At 48.7% G+C, this 26,432-nt stretch overlaps 1 protein-coding gene across 3 annotated transcripts in view; it reads right to left on the minus strand.

Moving 5' to 3' along the window:
- Window positions 1-26,432, minus strand: part of INTS8 (integrator complex subunit 8) — a 248,361-nt gene continuing 221,929 nt past the window's right edge. For all 3 annotated transcript variants that reach the window (XM_029591733.1, XM_029591735.1, XM_029591736.1), the window contains one exon: window positions 1-219. In XM_029591733.1, coding sequence (XP_029447593.1) covers window positions 103-219 — 117 coding nt within the window. In that variant the 3' untranslated portion in view covers window positions 1-102. The remainder of the gene's footprint in view (window positions 220-26,432) is intronic.

Consider the following 26,432-nt stretch of genomic DNA (forward strand, 5'->3'; position numbering starts at 1 on the left):
TGCGCATAGGTTAACAGTTTATTTCTAACAATGAGTTATGGTAAAAAAAAAAATAAATATTTGGAGGAATTTTCTTTATAAAAGTATAACCATCTCTACTATTTAAAAGTAAAGTTTTGCCATTGCTTGAAGAAACTTTTTCTTTCTTCTCTGTGCTGCAAACTGAAGAACTTCTTCTGGGTTATTGGCATTGAGTTCGGTTTGGCCAATAGCTTTAATCTGTAAAAGGAATGTTCAAAGAGCATTTTAGCAGGTGCTCGCCCATTGTAAATGACTGTACATGCAAACAACATACAAGGAGGCACATTATAATAGAACATTTGTAAAACAAGTGATGGAAGGAGGTGCTTGGAGGCAAATGAGCTGTTTGAACAGTTTTATTGCAGCTAAGCCACAGCCCAGTCAGCACCTGGTTTTTTTTCACTCTACCCCTTTGTTGCACACACTAAATTAACACATCTTGAAATTATATGGGTAACAGTACTATTAAATTCATGGAAAGGATATCCAGAATGGCCTTCCCGCCGCGGTAATGAAAAAGCATGGGAGAAGCAAAGGGGATCCCTCGTGCCGAAAGAATAGTAAAGTAGTGGAAGAATCCATAAGGAGCAGTGGTGTGACTATACTGTGCTTATAAGATGACAATAAGTTAACCTGCATCGAGCAGTGGTAGGATTGCATGAGACCTGCAAGGAAGCACGGGGGTAATGTGCAGAGCAGCAACAAGAACAGTAAACAGCATCCTGCTTCTAAGAAGAGACTGGTTGAAACCGAAAGTGCACTGAGCCATGGGCCTGCTTGAATTTTTTTTTTTTTTTAAGCTTCACTAACCATAAGTGTATGAGGGGATTACTACAAATAATAAGATGTAAAGTGGGGGCTGGGATTAAAGTATTGGTTTTATAAGATGCAAAGTTGAAGATGGCAAGACTTGAAATGGAGACCATCACTAACAGATTTTGGGGATGGTTAGGACCTTATGGGGAGCAATAGTGGAAAGGGGGTTAACAGGCTGGCTAAAAGACAAGGAGGAGGGGATAATTGGTGTTAGGTTGCTTATGGGAGTTAATATACTCATCTCTTCATAGTGGATACATTTTAGTCTTTAGCTCCTGTCATCTACAGTGCATTCAGACCCCTTCACTTTTTCCACATTTTGTTACATTACAGCCTTATTCTAAAATGGATAATTATGCATTTTTTCCCCTTCAAGCTACACTAATACCCCATAATGACAAAGTGAAATCAGGTTTGTAGAAATTTCTGCAAATAAAAAAAAGGCAAAAACTGAAATATCAGAGTTACATAAGTATTCAGATCCTTTGCTATGACAGTTGAGCTCAGCTGCATCCTGTTTCCATTTATCATCCTTGAGATGTTTCTCCAACTTTCTTGGAGTCCACCTGTGGTAAGTTCAATTGATTGGACATGATTGAGAAAGGCACACACCTGTTTATATAAGGTCCCATAGCTGACAGGGTATGTCAGATCAAAAGCAAAACCATGAAATCAAAAGAATTGTCCGTAGAACTCCAGGCCAAGATCGTGTTGAGGCACAGATTTGGGGAAAGGTACAAAAACAATTCCTGCAGCATTAAAGGTCCCAAAGAACACAGTGGCCTCCATCATTCTTAAATGGAAGAAATTTGGAACCACCAGAACTCCTCCTCGAGCTTGCCACCCACTCAAACTGAGCAATCGTGGGAGAAGGGCCTTGGTAAGGGAGGTGACCAAGAACTCGATGGGTACTCTTGACAGAGCTCTGCTGTGGAGATGGGAGAATCTTCCAGGCCAACCATGCTAACATTCAGGCCTTTATTGTAGAGTAGCCAGATGGAAGCCACTCCTCAGTAAAAGGTTCATGACAGCCCAAAAGGCACTTAAAGGACAAAGCATGAGAAACAAGATTCTCTGGTCTGATGAATCCAACTGTCATTTCTAGAGGAAACCTGGCACCACTCATCACTTAACAAATACCATCCCTGCGGTGAAGCATGGTGATAGCAGCAGATCATGCTGCAGGGATGTTTTTTAGCTGAAGGAAATGGGAGACTACTGAGGATCGAGGGAAAGAAGAACTGAACAAAGTAGAGATCCTTGATGAAAATCTGCTCCAGAGCACTCAACCTCAGATTGGGGTAACAAATTCACCTTCCGAAGTAAAAACTTCTGAATACTTATGTAAATGTAATATTGAGGTCTTTTTCTTTGTATTAATTTGCACATTTCTAGAAACCTGATTTTTGTTTTGCCTTGTTACTATGGAGTATTGTGAGGAGAGAAAATAATGCATATTTGTAATGTAACAAAATATGGAAAAAGGGAAGGGGTCTGAATATTTTGTGAATGCACTGTACTATGCTACTATAGATGTTGCCCAAGCTACAGATATTCAACATGGTTATCTAACCACATTAAAAAGGTAAATTGACAATTTATGGTGCTGGAGCAGTGGGTGTTTTTTTTTTTAATCAGTGTGATTAGATAAAGTATAATAAATATCTGCTATAACCACATTATTTTTAAAACAATTTGTACTGTTAGTGTGTTGGATGGGGAGGACTAGAGAGCTTGCTGATGGACAGACAAGTGAGATTTAGGCTCTAAGGAATAAACAAATTGCTTTCCCTTCTAAATATTTACTATGTCAGTGTCAAAAGGTCTAGACAGAACCCTCCAGCCCCAAAGAAAATGGTTTCTAATTGGCTGGCAGCGACCTCCCTTACCATGGTCAGGTACAGAAGACAATTATGTACAACCAAAGAAATTAAAACAGAGATGCCTTCCCTTATTGTACAAGTACAGCTAATTTATGAACTGGAGGAAAAGGATTTGCCTGTTGGAAGATACTATGACACTGCTCCATTAAGAACATAAGAAAATGCCATACTGGGTCAGACCAAGGGTCCATCAAGCCCAACATCCTGTTTCCAACAGTGGCCTATCCAGGCCATAAGAACCTGGCAAGTACCCAAAAACTAAGTCTATTCCATGTAACCATTGCTAATGGCAGTGGCTATTCTCTAAGTGAACTTAATAGCAGGTAATGGACCTCTCCTCCAAGAACTTATCCAATCCTTTTTTAAACACAGCTATACTAACTGCACGAACCACATTCTCTGGCAACAAATTCCAGAGTTTAATTGTGCGTTGAGTAAAAAATAACTCTCTCAGATTAGTTTTAAATGTGCCCCATGCTAACTTCATGGAGTGCCCCCTAGTCTTTCTACTATCCGAAAGAGTAAATAACCGATTCACATCTACCCGTTCTAGACCTCTCATGATTTTAAACACCTCTATCATATCCCCTTCTCAGTCGTTTCTTCTCCAAGCTGAAAAGTCCTAACCTCTTTAGTCTTTCCTCATAGGGGAGTTGTTCCATTCCCCTTATCATTTTGGTAGCCCTTCTCTGTACCTTCTCCATTGCAATTATATCTTTTTTGAGATGCGGCGACCAGAATTGTACACAGTATTCAAGGTGCGGTCTCACCATGGAGCGATACAGAGGCATTATGACATTTTCCATTTTATTCATCATTCCTTTTCTAATAATTCCCAACATTCTGTTTGCTTTTTTGACTGCCACAGCACACTGAACTGACGATTTCAATGTGTTATCCACTATGACACCTAGATCTCTTTCTTATGTAAGGTGGAGGCCACACTCAGTGCATGTTACATGTGTATGTTATTGCGCCTACTGTAACAGTATACATCATAAGATGATGAGGTAGGTGGTACCTTTATAGACTAACCAATTTATTGAGGCTTGAGCTTTCAAGGACAGTCAATTTTGTCAGATACAATATGTATACTACAAAAAACAGGGCCCAACTATGCATGGCCTGCATGCTGCCCATTAATTAGCACACTCCAGGGCTCATGCTGATGCTAGGATGAGAAAGCATGCATAATTACAAATGATCTCAGACAGGATTGCCTACATGTTTAAGAGCTACCATGAGTGTTGGGAGGAAGAGTGGCCTAATGGTTAGCACAATGGGCTGAGAACCAGGAAAGCTAGGATTCTAATCCCCCTTTTCCCAATGACACTTATGGCTTCGGGCAAGTCACTTTATTTCCCATTGCTTCAGGTACCCACTTAGATTGTAAGCTCTTTGGGATAGGGACCTATCGCACCTGAATACTTATCACCATTGTACAGCACTGTGCACATCCACTAACATTATCAAAATGAAAAAGTATTAATATTCTGGTGGCTTTTGTTGCTGAGAACAAAGGCCAGATGGATCCGAACATCAGGCAGTGGTGACTTCCATGGCACACCAGATCAGGTCTGAAGGCACGCTGGTTGGGCAACACTGCCCTGATCTCCCGCTTTAAGAACTAGCAACTATACTAAATGGAAGAGGCTAAACCATCCCCAATCCGACCCAACACACAAACACAAAAATAAAACCAATCACTCCCTAAGGAGCTCCCCCAAGGGAGTGAGCCCAGCACTTGAGTATTACTGCTGTGGGGGAAAGAAACAGAAGAAAGTCCCACCCCTCCCTCCAGGTCTATGGAATGGATAGGTATGGCAGTCCTGTCTCCTTCTGGCAAACCTGTTCTTATAGTTCACAGCAAATAAGAAAATTTGAGGTAATCGAGATCGTGTAAGGGAATATGAGTTATAAAGGCTGCATTATCCTAGTGACAACTGGAATAAGGGTCAGTCATGGAGGCTCAGTCCATGCACAGGAAAAAGAGGCAGTCAGATAATTCTGCAGAGATATAGCAAGTCCTACATTTATTTGATTTATATTTTGCTTTTTTGCACTTCAGAGACTATGATATGGAAATCAGCAGAACTGTTGTAGATCATACGCATGCTATAAGATTTGTGATAGTGAATCTGTGCTGGGGATTGAGAGACTACCTGTGAAGTGTAAAAGGCACAGTTGATTTATTTGCAAAGGCTTCCAGAGAATTCCCAGAAAATGCAGCAAACACCTGGAGTTGCAACATTATCACAAAAGTCCAGTCAACACATCTGGACCTTTGTGATGTGTAATGTCTGCCTGGCAACAGAACCATTGTGTCAGGTTATGTGACCTGTGTGTGCGATGGAGAGAGAGCGAGCCTTGCATAAAGAGGAACAAGAGTGCAGCAGACAGTATGAATAACAAAGTGTTTTACCACATGCGCCATGGTGAAACGTATCCGTACAGAACAGGCACATCTATGACACTAAGAAATGGAACAATACTGGGGGAGTAGGGAGGGGTGCACAGTAACTAAAACTAAAGTTACTGGAAATTTACAAGAAATAAGAAAATTATTCCTTACCTGCTAATTTTGTAGTACCATGGATCAGTCCAGATGGTGGGTTATGTCCCCCGTCCAGCAGATGGCGTCAGAACAGACTTCGAGGGACGTCACCAGTATAAGCCAGTGCACCCTCTGCTGGAGCTCAGTATCACGTATAGCAAAGCCCAAGTAGACCAGAAAGAGTTCGGATCAAGTTATTTAAACATACATTAAAACCGGAATTAACCAGAGATAATAATAAACCGCCAACTAGCGGCAACGCGCCCAACTTGTAGGGAGCTGTGAACAGTGACAAGGAACGAACTGAAGAAAAACAGAAGATATCGACAGCAAGCAGACCCGAGCAGGAGCAAAAGATCCCAAAGTGGTGGGCGTCTGGACTGATCCATGGTACTACAGGAACGAAAATTAGCAGGTAAGGAATAATTTACTTTTCCCTGTACGTACCAGGATCAGTCCAGACGGTGGGATGTACCAAAGCTTCCCTAAACCGGGTGGGCCCCTGAAAGCCCTGCTCGGAGGACCTGGCCGCCAAAATGTCCCAGTGGATGATGATGCCAGGTGTAGTCGATAATGTTGTGAGAAAGTGTGCAGTGACTTCCACGTCGCTGCCCGGCAAATCTCCTGTGAGGAGACAGAACGAGCTTCCGCCCAAGAAGCTGCTTGTGAGCGAGTCGAGTGAGCGATAACTCCGCGAGGTGGAGTCCGTCCTGCTCCAATGTAAGATGCGGAGATAGCCTCCTTTAGCCATCGCGCAATCGTCTTCGAAGCCTGGCACCCCTTCTTCGGGCCCGACCAGAGAACGAAGAGGTGATCGGAGACCCGGAAGTCATTGGTCACCTCCAAATAGTGGAGTAATGTGCACTTGACATCCAAAAGACGAAGGGTCCGGGACTCGTTGGGCCCAAAGGACGGAAGTTCCACTGTCTGATTCAAGTGAAAAGCCGAGACTACCTTCGGGAGAAACGAAGGAACGGTGCGCATGGAAACTCCCGAATCTGTGAATCTGAGGTAAGGTTCCCTGCAGGACAACGCTTGTAGCTCCGAGATACGATGCGCTGAACAGATGGCCACGAGGAAGACCGCCTTGAGTGTAAGATCCTTGAGGGTCGCTCCACGTATCGGTATGAAAGGAGCCCCTGACAAGGCACGAAGCACAAGGTTGAGGCTCCAGGAGGGACAAGGATCCCGCACCGGTGGTCGTATGTGCTTGACCCCTTTGAGGAAACGTGCGACGTCCAGTTGAAGAAGAAGAGAACCATTCCCTTGCGCAAGGGAATTCAGGGCCGCTACCTGGACTCGAAGGGAATTATATGCGAGTCCCTTATCCAGACCATCTTGAAGGAACTGTAGGATTGATGGAACCGACGCCTCCGTGGGTCGAATCCCTCGGGTAGAGCACTAGATGTCGAAAATTCTCCAAACTCGGACATAAGCAACCGAAGTAGAAGATTTTCAGGCCCGCAGCATAGTTGAAACTACCGCCTCCGGGTAGCCTCTGCGTCGGAGACAATGCCGTTCAAAAGCCAAGCCGCAAGACAGAAGAGTTCGGCCTGTTCGAAATATACCGGACCCTGGTACAGTAGACGAGGAAGATGACCTAGTCGTAGCGGACCGTCCACCGCCAACTGTAGAAGGTCCGCAAACCAAGGCCGGCGTGGCCAATCCGGGGCGACGAGAATCACAGGTCCCCGATGATTTTCTATCCTGCGGAGAGTCTTGCCCACCAAGGGCCACGGGGGAAAGACGTAGAGCAGCTGATGAGTCGGCCACGGCAGAGCTAGGGCATCCACCCCTTCCGCGCCGTGTTCTCTCCTGCGACTGAAGAAACGTGGTGCCTTGGCGTTGGTGGAAGTCGTCATCAGATCCAAGTGTGGTGCGTCCCATCGTTGGATCAATAGCCGCATCGCCTCATCGGAGAGAGACCATTCGCCGGGATCCAGCTGTTGACGACTCAGGAAGTCCGCCTGAATGTTGTCCACCCCGGCGATGTGTGATGCCGCGATCCGGACGAGATGCATCTCCGCCCATTCCATTAGGAGGGTCGACTCGAGGGAGACATGCTTGCTTCTTGTGCCTCCTTGCCGATTGATATAGGCCACAGTGGTGGCGTTGTCCGAGAGAATCCGCACTTCTCTGTTCTGCACCAGCGGAAGGAAACGTTGGAGCGCCAGATGTACCGCCCTGGTTTCCAGGCGGTTGATCGGCCACGTTGCTTCCATCGGGGACCACGTCCTCTGCGTGGCGCTTCGGTCGCAGACGGCGCCCCAGCCCACGAGGCTGGCATCGGTGGTGACTACCACCCAATTGGGTACCTCGATAGAGACTCCGCGTGCCAGATTCGCCGGAACCAGCCACCAGTCCAGGCTGGCCCTGGCGATTGGTGGGAGAGGCAGAACCACGTGATAATCCTGAGACACTGGTTTCCACCTGGAGAGAAGAGACGCCTGCAGAGGACGCAGATGTGCAAATGCCCAGGGCACCATATCGATGGTGGAGGCCATCACTCCCAACAGCTGTAGATAATTCCAGGAGGTGGGTTCCGGCAAAGCTGAAAAACGACAGACATGTTCCCGCAATGATTGAGCCTTGTCTGGGCGCAAGAACACCTTGCCCTGAAGCGTGTCGAAACTGGCACCCAGGAAGTCCAGGCGCTGCGAGGGAACAAGGGAGCTTTTGGAGAAGTTCACCACCCAGCCCAGGGAGTGGAGGACCTGGACCACACCCTGGCCACCGTGGCCTGCCCGTGATCGAAGGACTTCACCCGAATCAGCCAGTCGTCCAGATAGGGATGCACCAGGATTCCTTCCCTCCTCAGGGCCGCTGCCACGACAACCATGATCTTGGTGAAAGTACGGGGTGCTGTCGCCAAGCCGAACGGGAGAGCAGTGAATTGGAAGTGTTGGCCCAGAACCTTGAAGCGGAGAAAACGACAATGCGCCGGCAGGATGGGAATGTGCAGATAGGCTTCCGTCAAATCCAGGGAGGCCAGAAATTCTCCCCGGTGAACCGCTGCAATCACTGACCGCAGTGTCTCCATGCGGAACCGGCTGACTCGCAGAGACTTGTTGACTTCCTTCAGATCGAGGATGGGCCGAGAGGAACCGTCCTTCTTTGGTACGACGAAGTAGATGGAATAGTGTCCCAAGCCCACCTCGCCGAAGGGGACGGTGGAAATGGCCCCTATGCTCTGCAGCCGATCCAGGGTTTGTTGCACTGCCGCCCTCTTGAGGTCCGAGCCACGGGGAGAGAAGAGGAACCGGTCCCTTGGAGGGCGGACAAACTCCAAGGCGTAGCCGTGTCTTATCGTGTCCAGGACCCACTGGTCTGTGGATATACGTACCCACTCCTCGTAGAACTCTGCCAGTCGACCCCCTATCCTGGGAGTGGAGGAGTGGGCGAATCTGGCATCATTGAATAGACTTTGGCGGGGGGGTTACCCTGCCCTGAACAGTCACGCGCGGGTCGACGGCCACGAAAGGACCGGGGCCAGGGCTGGGGTCTGGAGGAGCTTGCGCGAGTCCCAGACTGCCTGTAAGACCTATAGCACCTCTGCGCTCTGGCCCTAGTCCGAGTAGAAGCAAACGCCCGGGAAGGCCGATGTCTGTCTTCAGGAAGTCTGTGGACAGCATTCTCCCCTAGAGACTTGATGAGCTGGTCCAAGTCATCTCCAAAAAGGAACTTGCCCTGGAATGGCAAGGAGCTCAAGCTCGACTTGGAGGATGCATCCGCCGCCCAATTGCGAAGCCGCCTGGCCGCCACCACCGATACCATACCGTGCCTGAACTCGGAAGAGGTCATAATGAGCATCAGCCCCGTAGGCTATGGCGGACTCCAAGCGGTCAGCCTGTGCGGCCTCCTCTGGGGGTAAAGACTGCGAAGTGAGTAGTTGTTGGACCCACCGAAGACTGGCTCGCTGGGCCAGGGAGGTACACACAACGGCCCGCATACCCAAGGCGGAGACTTCAAAAACCCTCTTCAGGAAGACTTCCAATTTGCGGTCCTGGGTATCCCGCAGGGCCGTGCCGCCCGTGACCGGGATAGTCGTCCTCTTGGTAACCGCCAAAACAGCAGAGTCCACCTTGGGAACCTTAATGAGATCCAAGAAATCTTCCGGTAGCGGGTACAATTTCTCCATGGCCCGCGTAACCTTCAACGAGGCTTCAGGAGTATCCCACTCCCTGGTGAGAAGCTGTAGGAAAGAATCATGGATGGGAAAAGCCCGAGGCCTAGGTCAAAGAGCGGCGAGTACCGGGTTCCCCTTCCTGGACAAGGTGGCGACTGCGGGCGCCACCGGGAGCGGCGGATCCGGTGGAGGATCAAGGTCCAGTTCCAGGAGGATCTGCGGGATCAGATCGTTCAAGCTCATCCCTCTGGAAAATACAGAGCGCCAGCGGATCGTCCGCTTCGGACGGCAGATCCGACTGCGCAGGATCCGACGGCACCGGGGAGGCTCCCCCTGATGGAGAAGCCGCTCCCGTACCTCCCAGGGCAGCCCGAGGACGAGGAAGTGGCCCAGGGGTCCCTGACACCGAGCCCACCAGGTCGGGGGGTGCAACGGGAGGAGCCGAGGAAATCCGAGGGGTCTTGGTTGGTGGGGGGCCCAGGAGGGAACCCCCGGGGACCCCCAGCCCCTGCAAGTATGCACTATGCATGAGCAGGATGAATCCTGGCGAAAAACGCGGCAAGCTGGGAGGGGGGCCCGAGGAGGGGACCTCTGAGGCCTCTGGGACGGACAATCCCCCCTCCGGGGATAAATTCGGGGGAGAGACCTCCCGAAATTCCCTCCGCTCTGGAGCCGCATCAGCTGCAGCAACGTGCTGCAAATCCAATATGGCCGCCGTTCCCGCCAACGGCGGCGAAGTGGCCGGCCCGCGCCGCGGGGAGGGAAGGGGAAGAAGGAAAAAGTGGCGAGTGGCTGCGAGGTGCCTTCCCCTCCAGGGAGACACCTCGCGCAAATCCCCTCCCGCGAGATCCGGGACCCCGGTTCGCCGCAGGCCGCACATCGGGACGGCCGCGGCATGACAGAAAACGCCGGGGTAGAGCAGGCAATATGCCTCGGGGGGGGGGGGGGGGGGGAGGCCTGAAGGCACTGAGAGGTGCCGCGGGGGGGCCGGAACGGCCTACACAACCCACCCAAAAAGTCCCGCAGCGCCGAGGAGGAGCCCTGCCAGGGCAAGAAAACCCCGCGAAAAAAGACCGCTGGGCCACAGGACCGTCAGCCAACACGTGGAGAGGCCGGCACCACCGGCATCCACGGGGCACCGAACACGCTGCTGGGAAAAAGAAAAAAAACAAAACCCCGAAACAGAAGAAATACACAGGGAAAAAACCCCAACAACTTACCCCACGCAACGGAGGAGAGGAAGCAAGCCGAGAAGGCAGAAAGACACGCCTCCAAAGAAGTTAGGGCACTTTTTTTTTTTTTTTTTTTTACATAAAACTTTAACTTGATCCACAAACAGCTCAAAGAATATGACAGGAAGAAGAAGAAAAAGAATAGAAAAACCGAAAATCCTGTCAGCCTGGGGGAGCCGATGGATCCCCCTCAACTCTCATCTGCTGGAGTCAGAAAGATACTGAGCTCCAGCAGAGGGTGCACTGGCTTATACTGGTGACGTCCCTCGAAGTCTGTTCTGACTCCATCTGCTGGACGGGGGACATAACCCACCGTCTGGACTGATCCCGGTACGTACAGGGAACTAATGATGCAGGATGGAAAGACTAAAAATGGTCAGCACAAAGCTTGTAGCCTGAAAAAGTGTATATAAGCCATAGTGAAACAAGTATTTGGAGAAGGTGTTTTGTCAGACCTTTGCATTGCCAGACTCTTCACTACACCTTCCCATTTCTCAGAGCTTCTTGCATTGCAGTGAAGAATAATAAAGCTTTAACTCTATCACTGTCTCTGAGTCTCGTCTATCATATACCTGGGGATAAGCACCTAGGAGGCAAAAGCTTTCATTTTTGGTGACCCTGACGTGATTCGAACACGCAGCCTTCTGTCTTATCAGACCTCTGCACTACACCTTCCTGTTTCTCAAAGCATTTTGCATTGCAGTGAAGAATACTCATCTATCATACCTAGGGATAAGCACTTAGGAGGCAAAAGCCTTCAGATGCTTTGAGCTTTGTTAATGATCATGGCTTCATATGAGAATCTGGAGGAGGGGGCTTTATAACATAGCAGAGATTGTATATAGGAGTATGTTCTGTGTTACAGGGGTTGTAAAAGTGGCTACCAAAATGGTGCAGAGTTTGCATCAGAAACTCTATGAGAAGACTTTAAAATCTAAATATGCATGTCCCAGAGGAGAGGCAAGCCAGGGAACATATGACAGACATTCATCTTTTAAGTACTTAAAAGATATTAATACACAAGAAAGAAACCTTTTCAATGGAAAGGAAGTTGTACAAATGGTAAATGATATAAGACTCCAAGGAGTAATATCAGGAAATATTTTTTTCATGGAAAGCGTGGTGGATCGATGGATGTATGGAATGCCCTGGAATGAGCAGTGGAGGCTAAAATGGTAAGATTTCAAGAAGATAAGTACAAAAGGTCCTTCGCAGCAACAAAATGAAAAGACAGCTTTAGAATCAATTAATTGGGTCTATCTGGCAGGCTGCACTGCAGTAATAACTAGAAGCCTTGGCAGAAACTGAGGTACTCACATAGGCCAAGTCCATCTAGTGGGACATGCACTTCTTGTGTTGACTGGATCAGTGAAGCAAGATGCCACCATGAAAGACCATGCTGACCTACAAGGTTATATGTTGCAGTAATAGACACACTGGTGTTTATGGGCTGTCTGGATTATTGTAGGACCTTGTGGTTGGACATGGAAGGAGAGGGATACTGGGTGTGAACTATAAAGGGGATCTTGCATGCTTAGCTACCTGGAGGGTGGAGTACAATGAAGGATGACAACAAAAACCATCTTAGTCTTGGATAAGGCAAGATATCCTACTGGTGATATTGCTCTATGGCTGGCAGCTGGATATATATTTGGCAGTGTGGACAAGATTAATGGATAAACCAGCTGATCTTTTTCTGCGGTCATCTGTTACTATGGATGCATGGGTCTCAAGAAATAAGGGGGATAGCACTGGGGAATCTGCAAGTTAGTCTGGAAGAGTTCTGAAAGTACATAAAATATCTGTAATGTTAATAAGGTTAAATTGAATATAGTAGAGCAGATACTCAGACATGCCAAATTACTGGAATTTGAGATGACTAGTACAGTTTCTATATGAAGTTTTCAATACTTGTTTGTATGTAAGTTTTGGAGAATAGTATGGAACAGGCAAGGATGTGTCTATAGGAAATGGTTCATGTATACATGCTAGTTAAAATAAGTGAGTGGAATTAAATGAATGGACAGAGGTTTACAGGGGAGGGGAGGGAAGGGAAAATGTAGAAATATGTCAGGAATAAATAAGATAACCCTGTTTACAGTTGAGCAAATTTGCTATCTGTAGACAGCAGGATGAATTAGCCATGACACATGGGTAACATCATTCAATGGTGCCAGATAGACCTCTCTCTCAAAACTCGGTAAAAGTCTTGATGAGCATTCGCGGTGGTTTGTGTGTGTATGCTGCCTCATGAGCCCTTAGTCTGTTTCAGCGATTAAACTTTAGTGAGATAGTCAACTGTCCAGAGACGCGGTTGGGTAATAAGCATGGCTAATTCAACCTGCCATCTACAGAGGACCCTTTTTACAGGTAAGCAAACTTGTTTTCTCCGTTGACAAGCAGGACTGATTTAATCATGCCACGTAGGAAGACACAAGCTGAGGGTTAGAGTGGACCAATTACTGAATAAGCAACCCAGTCCCACCAGTGGAGAGTGGACTACTGGGTGAACAGTTGTGCAAAAATGCTTGGCCAAAACTATTGTCATCTCTTGACAGGTTGTCCAGACAGTAGTGGAATATGAAAGTGTATACAGACAACCAATGAAAGAGGCTGAGGTGAGCTACTGAACCCGCCATGGCTTTAACATAATGAGCCTTGCCAAGAGTCTAATCTGTAAGCCAGCTAGCATGTAATAGCGCACAATACAGCCCACTAGCCTATTTGACAGAGTTTTCTTAACTGCTACTCCAATTCTGTTGGTGATCTGGAGGGGGAAGTGACAGGTGGGGTGACTGGGTTTGCAAATAGCGCAGGGGTATTTGGCGTGGTTGGAGCACAGGCAGGGTGTGGAGAAGTGTAGGGGGACCTTGCAGGAATGAAGAGCTCGGCATCTTGGGGGGGGGGGGGGGTGCACACAGGGAAAGGATGGCCCTAGTTTTGGATGTGCAGTGGATTATGCAGCCGACAAATATTTTAACTAACTAAATAAAAAAAAAAAAAACTCAAACAGTTGAGAAGCCTGATGATGAGGCTAAGTCTTTCTCAAATCATATGTTCAAGGCTTTCTTACAGTCCAACAAATGAAGAGCTTTTTCTCCTTTACATGCACGTGGGCTCTGAAGAAGGTAGACTGAACAATGGCTTGATTGATGTGAAACTCTGATACCACTTTTAGAAGAAACAGAATGGGTACGCAGGACCACCCTGTTGTGAATTAACTGGAGGTTTGGTGATTAAGAGACCAGTGCTTGTAATTCACTGACCCTTTGAGCAGACGTGATGGCTACTAGAAACAGCACTTCCCAGGAGAGGAATTTCAAAGTGGTTGACTCCAGAAGCTCAAATGGAGGCTTCATGAGCTAAGCTAAGATGACATTAAGATCCCAAGGCACAGAAGGTTTAGAATTCCAAAATCCTTTCATACATTTGGATAACAAAGGATGAATGGAGATTGGTGCACCTTCTACTTGCTGATGGTAAGCCGCAACAGCACCGAAATACACTTTCACGGAAAACATACAAGTCCCAATGAAGGAAGGGTAAACAAGAAATGGAGCAAGTCCTTTGGGCAACAGATGAATGAATCCAGACAGCCTGCCTGAAACCAGGATGTAAATCCATTTGAAAGCTATATGATTTTCTAACTTACATAGAAACATAGAAGTGACGGCAGAAGAAGACCAACGGCCCATCCAGTCTGCCCAGCAAGCCACGCAGTTTATCCATTTTTTTCCCCCTTTTTTCTCCCTCCCACCCATCTCTATTGGCTTCCAGCACCCTCCGGCCCCAATTCCCCTCCACCCCTCCACCAATGCAGAGAGCAGCGCCATCCTACTGAACATCCAGCTCAATCAGCTTCCTGGCCAAAATCAAGATGTCTTTCTCTCTTGGAAAAAAACAGGAAGGAAACTACCATGTATCCAACATCCATGCCGTGAGGAGAGATTCAGGTGTCAGAGTTATCTTATCATCCTGTATGATAAGGGAGTGGTCGTCCGGACATCGGACGACCTCTCCTGCCTCCAGCTGCTCGCGAAGATGGACGCCTGCACGGCTGCTGAAGACGTGACGTCACGACGTTTGGCGTCACGGCATGTGATGTCACGTCTTCAGCGGCCGTGCAGGCGTCCATCTTCGCGAGCAGCTGGAGGTAGGAGAGGTCGTCTGATGTCCGGAGGGGGGTGCAAAAAGTAAGTCGCTTCGCCGTTTTACACTGCCAGTCCCTTCTTCCCTCCTCCTGGAGCAAGGCTGCTTTTTGCACCCTGCTTCAGGAGGAGGGGAGAGGGGACTGGCACGGGGGAAGCCACGATGTCCGGAGGGGGGCTGCAAAAGTAAGTCGCCGAGAGTAGGATTGCCCGTCCTCTCCCCTCTCTCTCTTGCAACTTTTTTTTTCGCTTTTTTTTTGCTTCGGGAGGAGGGGAGAGGACTGGGGCTGCCCCGGAGACCAGCATCCATGGACGCGGCCAGGGCAGGTGAGCGGGGGCTGGGGGAAAGCTTCCCGCCTACCCTTACCTCTGCCTCTAACGCAGGGGTAAGGGTAGGCGGTAAGTTAGCAGGTTAAACGCGCGGCAAAACGGCAGGGTAAAATAGCGCTAGTCGGGGCGCGCGTTACTGGATGGTAGGGAATAGCTAATTCGATCGTTTACATGCAATATACATGCCGCGTGCGGAAGGGGTTGCACGGGGATTTTAGGACGCGGTAAGGGTAGGTTAAAGGGGGTTATGGATCGCAGGAAGGGCTAACGCGGCCAGAAAGTGAGCAGAACGCGGGTTAGGAGCGGGGTAAATGCGGCCGCACTTTACTGGATAGACCTGCCTGAGAGATGACTTTTACCTGCTTTATAGCATGGAACAGAATCTTTTCACTTTCCTGTTGCTCTCCAAAGCAAACAAATCTATTTTTGGTTGACCCCAGAGGTTGAATAGACTGCCTGCCACTTGTTGATCCAAGGACCACTAATATGGTAGAAGGCCTTGGCTGAGGTGAACAACCAATGTATTCAGAGATTCTGGAATGTAGATTGCCTGCGGATATGCTCTGTGATTGACAGTCCAGATCTAGAGAGAGCTTGTGCCCCCTTGCCTGTTTATGTAGATCAAGGCAACTTGATTGCCGTTTAGATCAATTTTCTATTTCTCATCAGTATGTGAGAAAAAGCAATTAGAGCATAGCAAATGGTACACAACTCTAGAATAATAATCTGAAGATGACTCTCCCCTAAGGTCCATGATCTCTGACTTCAAGACACACTGGAATGAGCCCCCCAACCCTTGGTGAAAGTGTCTGTGAAGAGTGTCATTTGATGAAGTGGATCCGGCACAGGAAGACCCACATCCAGGACAGACAATTTCAACCATCATTGCAGGGCCACTTTCATTCCGGTTATCACCGAGATGTGATAGTATGATGATTGTTGTATCTGGTCACACTGGCATTGAAGGAGGCCCCCACTGTAGTCCCCTCATGTCCAGTCTTGACATGAGAACAACATGTACTATAACTGCCATGTGACCAAGGAGGATCAAGACTGATCTCACTGGAGTCAGGTTTCACCACAGGAGGGTCTTCAAAAGGGCCCCTCAGCACAATGAATTTTTCTTCTGGAAGTAATGGCCGTTCCCTTGCCACATCTATCCATGCTCCTATGAACTGAATCCTCTGGACAGGAGTGAGGTTTGACTTGGCAAAGTTTACCAGGAACTAAATAGTTTTCTCAATGGATTCAAAAACTCCTGAGTGGGATGGGCCAATTGTCCAGACAGAAGATGACCCAGATTCCTAGCCAACAAAGGTGTGCTATCACTGCCAGTAACTTCGGGACCAACAGGGCTGCAGACAGGCCAAAAGGCAGGACTTTGTGCTGGTAAGAAGACATGTTCACTACAAACAAGTATTTCCAGTGAGATGGATGTGTGTGGATATAAGCATATGTATCCTTGAAATCCAGCGTGCACATCCAATCCTTAGGCTGAATGAACGAGAGGATTATGTAGAGGGAGTTCATCTAGAATTTCTTCCGAGCCATCAATCTGTTCATTCTTCATAAATCTAGGATAGGCCTCAGGAAATAATAGGCATAAAATCCTTGACCATGCTCCTCAGAAGAAATCAGTGGTATTGCCCTCTCAAGAAAGAACAACTCCACTTCCAGTCGAAGCTGGGCAGACTGAGATGGATCTGAATTGAAATCCAAAATCCCCAGAGTACCAAGAAGATGAGATAAATGCAAGCAGTAGCCACACTCCACCATTTTCAGGACCCAACAGACCCTGGTGATTTTCATTCATTCTGAAAGGAAGGATTGGACTTCCCCACCCTACCAGAGGTGGCGAGGAGTGGGGTTTTAGGTACAAAAAGAACTAGGTCAAGGTTTCTCCTGTGGTTGTTATGGGGCCCTAGGTTGATGGCTTTCTCTTTGGTGCTCCTTCTGGCAGGAAGTGGTTGCTGTTGTAAAACAAGGATGGTCCGATGACGTTAAGAGTGGAAGAGCCATCTCTGGAAGAACACTTGTTTATAATAGAAATACTGATGCTTGGAGGATGAATAGTAGTTGAGTTACAGTCTTTTTGATCTTGCCTCTGAACAAGTTATCTCCAATACAAGGAATACCTGCAAGCTGATCATGTACATTGTCCTCCAGACTGCTGGCTTGTCACCAAGCCAGGTTGTGTGCTCCAGTGGCTGACATCAAAATTCTGGACGCAGTGCTAAATGCCTCATATACCGAGCAGTTTAGATAGTTCTCATACTCTTCTGCTTCCTCCACTGCTGAATGAACCGAGGTTTGCTCTGGGTCTAGTGATTACATTAAGGGCTTTAGCTTCTTAATGCACTTTTACAAGTACTGCATCCTGTACGGCTGGTGTGTCTCTATATGTGCACTTAGCACAGAACTCTAGAAGGCTTTTTTCCTCAAAAGTCTTTCCCAAGAACTTCAGTTCTTTCCTTGGACATAAGAACATAAGAAATTGCCATGCTGGGTCAGACCAAGGGTCCATCAAGCCCAACATCATGTTTCCAACAGAGACCAAACCAGGCCACAAGAACCTGGCAATTACCCAAACACTAAGAAGATTCCATGCTACTGATTCAATTAATAGCAGTGGCTATTCCCTAAGTAAACTTGATTAATAGCCGTTAATGGACTTCTCTAAGAACTTATCCAAACCTTTTTTGAACCCAGCTACACTAACTGCACTAACCACATCCTCTGGCAACAAATTCCAGAGCTTTATTGTGCGTTGAGTGAAAAAGATTGAGAGTCCTGCCATGTGTTGGAGGGTACTGAAGATCTCCAGAGTCTTCTCAGCCTGTTAAGAGCTGACTCTTCCACAGCAGAGTGGTGAGGAAGCTGGACCACACCAAAGCAAGGGCTGGTAGCACCCTTAATTAAAGTCAATTGTTTTGGCTAATGGTCTGCAAGTGGTAGGATTCTGCCATATACTGGACTAGAGATCCTGAAGTAATATGTGAACAGGGATCACTGCTTAGTTTGCTGAAGGCTGCAGAGCTATATAAGGATGAAAACCTTCATCCATGTACCTGCCTTTTTCTTAACGTTAATGCCCCGTACATTTGCCAATTTATTCAGAAATTTGGAAGAGTAGAGGTCCTCTGGAGGGGAGGAATCCAACAAAACCCCCACTGAACCTTCCTCTGACCCTGACAAGGGTGGAATGCTGATTCATGACCCCAATGAAAAAGACACTGATCAAGGCAGAGATCTCTGTCACCCAGGATGGGATATGCCCAGAAGGGAAGATGACCTAGATGAATTTCTTCATCCTCCAACACATGGCAGGACTCTCAATCACAAGAAAACTCTTGCCTGATTGTTGAGCATGAAATCCTATGACCACTAACTCTTGTGGTGGGCTATACACTGGCATAGAACTAGGGTTCAAGGCTCCTCTCCTGTCTTCTGGAGTCAAAGAAATTCTTCACCAACTCAATGAGCTGGTCCACTGGCTGTTGCGCTCTCTAGGCTAAAGTTGGAGTATTGGGTTCAGTTCTGGAGACTGTATCTCAAAAGGGACAGAGACAGGATGGAGACGGTCCAGAGAAGGGTGACAAAAATGGCAGGGGCTCTCCATTAACTGAATTATGAGGAAAGATTGAAGATCTTAAATATGTATACCCTAGAAGAAAGGATGTGCAGGGGGGATATGATACAGACTTTAAAAAACCTGAAAGGTTTTAATGATGCACAATCAACAAATCTTTTCTGTTGGAAAGAAATCAATAGAGCTACTGGGCATGTAACGAAACTCTAGGGAGGACGACTCAGAACCAATGTCAGGAAATATTTCTTCACGGAGAGGGTAGTGGATGCCTGGAATGCCCTTCCGGAGTTGGTGGTGAAGACTAAATTAATGAAATATTTCAAAGGTGCATAGGATAAACACTGTGGATCCCTAAAGGTTAGATGATGGAAATGAAGAAAATAATGCATGGGGGTAACTTGCTGTTGTGGTGGTTACTGCCTTTAACCAATAAGCCTGATTCTTCTAATGCAACTCCAACATTGCTCTCTGCTTCAACGGCAGGGAGAAAAGAGGAAAAGGGGAATTAGATAGAAGTTGGAAATGAAGATAAGAGTGCATGGGGGTAATTTGCTGGTACTGTGGTTACTATTCTTAACCAATAAGCCCTCATACTGTTAATGCAACTCCATCATTGCTCTCTGCTTCTACGGCAAGAGGTGTCGGGGAGTAGGACTCAAACAGCAACCAACAAGGCCCCTGGCTTGATGGTCTGGGAAACTGATAAGTATGGGAGTGAAATGTATGATGTGGCAGTTACTACCATAAGCTTGCTGTAGTATCTCGGATCAGTCCAGACAGCTGGGTTTTGCCTCCCTTCCAGCAGATGGAGACAGAGAAAAACTCTGAGAGCGCCCTCTCTTAACCTGGTGTGCCATCTGCTGCTCCTCAGTATTTTTTCATTCCCAAGCAGAATCATCTTATAGAATAACCATTTATTATGCGTTAACCTAACTCCATCCCCCCTGAATGAGCAGAGGATGAAGAATAAAACTCTGACAAAGGAAAAAAAAGTCTTAGTAAAAACCTATACATTTCTTCAGAAAAGGCAAGAGTCAACAGTACAGTACACAGCGAGCGGGCTCTCCAGCCACAACCTGGAAACCCCTCACTGGGCGGGCGTCTGGACTGATCTGTGGTACTACAAGAACGAAAATTAGCAGGTAAGGACCAATTTTCCTTTCCCTGTACATACCCGGATCAGTCCAGACAGTTGGGATGTACCAAAGCTTCCCTCTAAACAGGGTGGAACTGCGAGAACCCCGTTCGGATGACACTGGTCCCGAAATTGCTGGGGTCCAAATTCAGGACGTCCAGCCTGTAGTGTCTGGCAAAGGTGTGTAAAGACCTCCAGGTAGCCGCCCTGCAGATTTCCTGCGGGGAAACCAGCTGGCACTCTGCCCATGAAGCCGCCTATGCTCAGGTAGAATGAGCCTTCAAGCCTTCCGGGACTGGGCAACCAGACCAGATATAAACAGACGCTATGGACTCCTTTAACCAACGAGCGATAGTCGCTTTAGATGCCAACTGTCGTTTTTTTGCCCCATGCAACAGAACGAAAAGGTGATCCGACAAACGGAACCCATTGGTAGCCTCTAGATAGAGCAACAAAGCACGTCTGACATCTAGCTGTCTAAGTTGTCTCGCACGAGGACCTGTCAGCTCCATAGCCGGAAAGGCCAGAAGCTCCACCGATTGATTCACGTGAAAAGCAGAAAAAAACACTTTTGCCAAAAAGGATGGGACAGTTCGCAGTGATACTCCGGAATCCGAGATATGGAGAAAAGGCTCCCTCAGGACATGGCCTGGAGCTCCGAGACCCTCCTGGCTGAACAAATGGCCACCAAAAACACCACCTTCAGCATGAGATCCTTTAAAGTGGCCTTCCTGAACAGCTCAAAAGGGGCCTCGCACAACCCCTGGAGAACCAGGTTCAGACTCCAGGAGGGGCATAGTCTGTGAGTCAGGGGGCACTCATGCTTCACGCCCCGGAGAAAACACACCACATCCAGATGAGTCGCCAGAGGAGCACCCCGAGTCTGGCTCCTCAAACATCCTAGGGCAGAGATCTGAGCCTTCAGCGAATTATAAAACAATCCTTTGTCCAGGCAATTCTGCAGAAAAGAGAGAACTAGAGACACTGAAGCCCTATGAGGATCCACCCCTTGAAGCTGGCACAAGGTTACCGAAGCCTTCGAGGATCCATCCCTTGAGCCTGGCACCAGGCCTCAAAGACCTTCCACACGCAAACATCTGCCAGACATGGAGGTTTTCCAGGCCTGCAACAGGGTGGAAATAACCGCCTCCGGATAACTTTTCTTCCTTAATCGACACCTCTCAAAAGCAAGGCTGCAAGACAAAAGTGATCCGCCTGATCGAAAAATATAGGTCCCTGTTGAAGGAGATTCGGAATATGACAAATTACAAAGTCCACGAACCAAGGCCTCCCGCGGCCATTCTGGTGCCACGAGAATCACTCATCCCTGGTGAAGTTCTATCCTCCAGAGAATCTTTCCCACCAGCGGCCGGGTGGGGGGGAGAACATGTAAAGGAGGACATCGTTTGGCCAAGAGACTACTAGAGCATCGACTCACTCCACGCCGTAATCTCTTCTGCGACTGAAAAAGCATGCCGCCTTGGCATTTGTGTGAGTCACCATCAGATTCACGTGAGGTTCGCCCCACCTGCAACAGATCAGGTGCATTGTGGCATCGGACAGCTCCCACTCTCCTGGGTCCAGCTGTTGACGACTGAGAAAGTCCGCCTGCACGTTGGTCGATCCCTCGATGTGAGACGCTGCCAACATCGCTAGATGCTGCTCTGCCCAGGACATCTGCTTCTCTGCTTCGAATGCTACGGGACTGCTCCTGGTTCCTCCCTGCTACTTGATGTAGGATACAGTCGTCGCATTGTCAGAAAGGACTCTGACTGCCCGATTGCACAGGAGGGGGAGGAAGCTCTGCAGAGCCAGCCGGACGGCCCTTGTCTTGAGATGATTGATCTACCAAGATGCTTCCACCGGAGACCACCGGCCCTGAACCGACCGAGTCTGACATACTGCTCCCCAACCGGAGAGACTGGCATCTGTTATCTCCACCATCCACTGGGTTATCTCCAGATTCACCCCACGCTCCAAGTTGTCCTGGGCGAGCCACCATGAAAGACTGGATCTGGCAACGCTGGTAAGCAGTAGCGGCAGGTAGAACTGTTCTGACAGTGGGTTCCACCGGGACAACAAAGCAGCTTGAAGCAGTCTCATATGCGCAAAGGCCCACGGGCCAGTTCCAAGGTCGATGCCATGGAACCAAGAACCTGCAGGTAATCCCAGACCCTGGGCATAGAAGCTTGCAAGAGACATCGGAACTGGCTGCGCAATTTGAGGATTCTGTCCTGTGAGAGGAACACCTTGCCCACTCAGGTATCTAGATGCGCTCCCAAAAAAAATTCAGGACCTGGGATAGGGTTAGATGGCTCTTGGCGAGGTTGACCATCCAGCCCAGAGTCCTCAGGCAGTGGAGGACGATATCCACTGCCTTCGAACATTGGTCTGCCGACTTCGCTCGGATGAGTCAATCATCCAGATAGGGATGCACCAGACCCCCTTCTTTCCGTAGGGCGGCTGCCACCACCACCATAACTTTAGTGAAGGTCCATGGAGCCATGGCAAGGCCAAACAGCAGAGCGCAAAATTGAAAATGTTGCCCGAGAACCATAAAGCTGAGGTACCTCTGATGGTCCTTGCGAATCCCGATGTGGAGATAGACTTTCGTCAGATCCAGTGACGCCAGGAATTTGCTCTTTCGTACAGCTGCAAATACCGAGCGGAGCGTCTCCATCCGGAAACGCAGTACTTTGAGAGCCACGTTCACCTTCTTTAGGATGGGCCGAAAGGTCCCCTCCTTCTTTGGGACTACGAAGTAAATGGAGTAATGTACTGCTCCGTGTTCTGATGTGGGAACCGGCACGATGGCCCCCAGTCTTTGGAGGTGCTCCAAGGTCTGACGAACGATGAACACATCTGGAGACCCACAAGGGGACACCATAAACAGGTTGCATAGCGGGCGAGCAAACTAATGCATAGCCATGTTCCATCATGCTGAGAACCCACTGGTCCAACGTGATTTTGATCCATTCCTCGTAAAAGAGTCAAACAACCCCCTATAAACTGGGTCCGAGGAGTGGGCTGGCCAGAACTCACTGTGCAGCTTTGGTCCCGCTGGGCCCCTGCCCGGAACCTTCCCAGGCTGATCGACGCCTGCGATAGGCTTGCAACCAAGACTGGAACCTCCCCGAGGCCTATCTTTGGCCACGTCCTGCGCTCTGCCGAAAACGCCTTTGGCCCCAAAAACGAGTGCGAGCCTGGGGAAAAGCCTTCTGTCCCTTCGGCCTATCTTCCGGGAGCTTATGTACTTTTTTATTACCCAGCTGTTTTATTAGCTGCTCCAAGTCCTCTCTGAAGAGCAGCCTGCCCTTAAAAGGAAGGGCACCGAGCTGGGCCTTTGAGGATATGTCCGCAGCCCAGTTTTGGAGCCACAACAGCCTCCTGGCAGAGACTGCAGACACCATAGTCCATGACGAGGTGTGAAGAAGATCATACAAAGCATCCACGCCATAAGCGACGGGGGCTTCAAGACATTCTGCCTGCTTCGCCTCTTGGGGCTCCAAATCCTTGGTGCTGAGCAACTGCTGCACCCAGCAGAGGCCCTCCCTGAGCATGTAGCTACTGCAGACTGCAGCATGAATACCCAGGGCAGAAACTTCGAAAATCCTCTTGAGGGGACCGTCCAGCTTGCGATCCTGGAGATCTTTCAATGCTGCTGCTCCGGCCACCAGGATGATAGTCCGTTTTGTGACCACCGAAACGGATGCATCCACTTTTGGAACCCGCAACAGTTCTAAAATGTCTTCCAGAAGAGAGTAGAGCTTATCCATGGATTTGCCAACCTTGAGTCCAGTCTCTGGAGTATCCCACTCCCGAGCCATCATTTGCTGCAACACGGAGTGGAGAGGAAAAGTTTGAGCGGGGCCCCGCATCCCCGCTAAGACTGGTTTAACTTTGTCCGGACTTGGGTCCACAGGAGCTCTTGCAATCCCCAACTCCTGCAAGACATGCAGGATTAGGGGGGGCCAGTTCCTCCCGACAGAATAGGCAGACCATTTTAGGGTTGTCACCCTCAACCGAGGGGACAACGCCAGGCTCATGTCCGGGGTCTTGGAGGGTGGAGGTCCTGCTGACCCTCCTTTTCCTGATCGGACTTGTTCATCTCTACATCCTGGGAAACTCCACGCCCTGCAGGAGTATGAATCGTCTGGATTTGCATTACCGCCAGCAGATCCTCCTTCCTGGCCACCTTTCCCAGGTGGGCCCTTGGGAACCTGATCAACTGGAGGTCCCCTCTTCAGAGCACCACTTGCCAAGAAGGTCTGGTGCATTAAAAGGATAAACTCAGGGGAAAAAAAGACTGGCCACCTAGAGATCCTCCCAGGGTACTGGGGCCCCCTTCAGAACACCCCCGCCCCCCAGGCCTCATTGGGGCAAAAATCAGCTGGAGAGAATGCCAGAGGAAAATCCCCTCCCCCTACTGCTCTTGCCTCTGCCACGCGAAATGTGTCCAAAATGGCTGCTGTTCCCACACTGAGAGGGAATGGATCGGCCTGCACATCAGAGGAAGCAACAGCTCTGCAAGGGCCAAACTGCTGCGCAAAAAACAGCGCAGATATGCTTGGGGAAGGCTCCCCTCCGGGGAGATGACAACTGCAGCAATTGGCCGAATCGCGGCCCGAAAAACACTCCCCGCACTGCAACAGCTCAAGCGAGGCATGCTGCTGCCGGTGGAGGCACGTGACCAAACGCGGACCTGCCCGGGAAGAATGGGGAAAAGTGCCCAGCAAGACTCACCACTGACCGGACAATCGCGCCGGGCTGAGGCCCCGAAGAAGCAGCCTTCACGCTGTCGGCAAACACTGCCGCCCGCTCTGACTGCCTGCGCTCTGTGTCTGTTTTTTTTTTTTTTTTTAAACTTCAGACAGGCAGAATAATTAAAGATAGAGCTTTTTCTTTTTTTTCTGAAGAAAGCAGAGGCTAAGAAGAGGGGAGGGGAAGTGAACTGGACCACCAGCTATCACCCCCTGCACCCCAAGGAGCTAAAGAGGGGGTTCCCAAACCCTGCTCGTCCCTTGCCTGTGACCAGAGAGGATGGTCCCACCAGGACCTAACTACTCCCTGGGAGGCCGCTGCGTCCTTAGGACTTCTTCTCTTTTATTTTTTTTTTTTTGCTTTGAAGAAAAGGCTGGGTCAGAACCACAGGTTTGCACCACCTTCATCTGCTGGAGACAGAGAAATACTGAGGAGCAGCAGGTGGCACACCAGGTTAAGAGAGGGCGCTCTCAAAGTTTTTCTCTGTCTCCATCTGCTGGAAGGTAGGCAAAACCCAGCTGTCTGGACTTATCCGGGTATGTACAGGGAAGAGAGAATTTTTTTTTTGACAAATAGGTAGAAGATAGAGTCAATCTCATTCTGATGCCACCTGTCCTTCTTCTAAGGATTGACTACATCCATGTTATCTTTCAGGACAGTAAAAATGGAGGTGCTCTCCCATAGTCTTCTGCTCCAAACTGCTACTTTACATCCAGCAGTTGAAATGACCAGAGCACAAGGCCTCTTGGCTCAGGAGTAGAAACAAGAGGGAATAACCTGCGGGATACATATAAAATGGTGGTCTTTCCAGCCAAAATGGCCACTTCTGAGAACAAAATAAAAATGGACACCAGTGCCAGACTCAACTGCTACCATGCTTGAATCTGAGTGCCTGACTGCAGGCATTGCCAAAATTGTGCTGTTGGCTGCTCTGAAGAATCACTGCTGCCCATGCAAAGAGGACAGGAGGAGCTGGCACTGCAGCAGAAGCGCAGGCTCATAAAAACTCCAGTGATGACTGGGCTCCATTACAATGCAATCAGAAGCTGTGCAGAAATAACTGCAAGCCTGAAGACAAGGAGACTGATGGCTGGTGGGCCCACTCCTACATCAGCTCAAATATACCACCTGCCCACTGAAGACTTGACTCTCTCCAGTTGCTTGCTTCAGCAGAAGCAGCTGATCTCCTCACCTTTCTCCATATTTTTAAAGCTTTAATAAGCCAGAGGGAGAAAAGAGGGGGGGGGGGAGGGGTAGAGGAGGAAGACAATTTCAAATAGAAGCCCGTCCTGAGATAAAAACAAGCTTTCACCCTCTTAAGTTCTAAGCAGCTCCCTCTGGGCCTGGGAACCTTAAACAGGGCTCACTTAACTGCAAAGCATCAGAAATGCATGGCCTGTAGTTCACAGTCAATAAAGCAGAAAAGGCTGACAAACGCAGTACTGCCCAAAAATTCTCCACCAGGCTGGGCAAAGGCTGAAGCCTTGCAATCAAGTTCCTCCTGCACCAGACAAGTATGTCCTGCCATTTGTTGGAGATAGAGGATTCTGACTTTTTGCTGGAGTTGCACCATGGTAGCTAACAGTAATGATTTCATGGAAAAAGGTGTGTCTTAGTAGGGGGAGAAAATCCATATGTCTGGAATGGTGGAGCAGGATGAAAAGGAAATATCCAATTATTACAGAGAACAAGGTCTGCTTCTTCCACATATCCTCCCTCCTTTCCCTGGTAACTCTTAGTAGGATCCTATTATATGCTGAATATGACTGGACTGGGGTTAAGTACTGCACCTGTTGTAGCTCATAGTCAGTGCCCCTAGCCTCCTGCGATTGTGCAG

The sequence above is a fragment of the Rhinatrema bivittatum genome, chromosome 2 (genome assembly GCF_901001135.1).
Source record: "Rhinatrema bivittatum chromosome 2, aRhiBiv1.1, whole genome shotgun sequence".
NCBI classification, from domain to species: Eukaryota; Metazoa; Chordata; class Amphibia; order Gymnophiona; family Rhinatrematidae; genus Rhinatrema; species Rhinatrema bivittatum.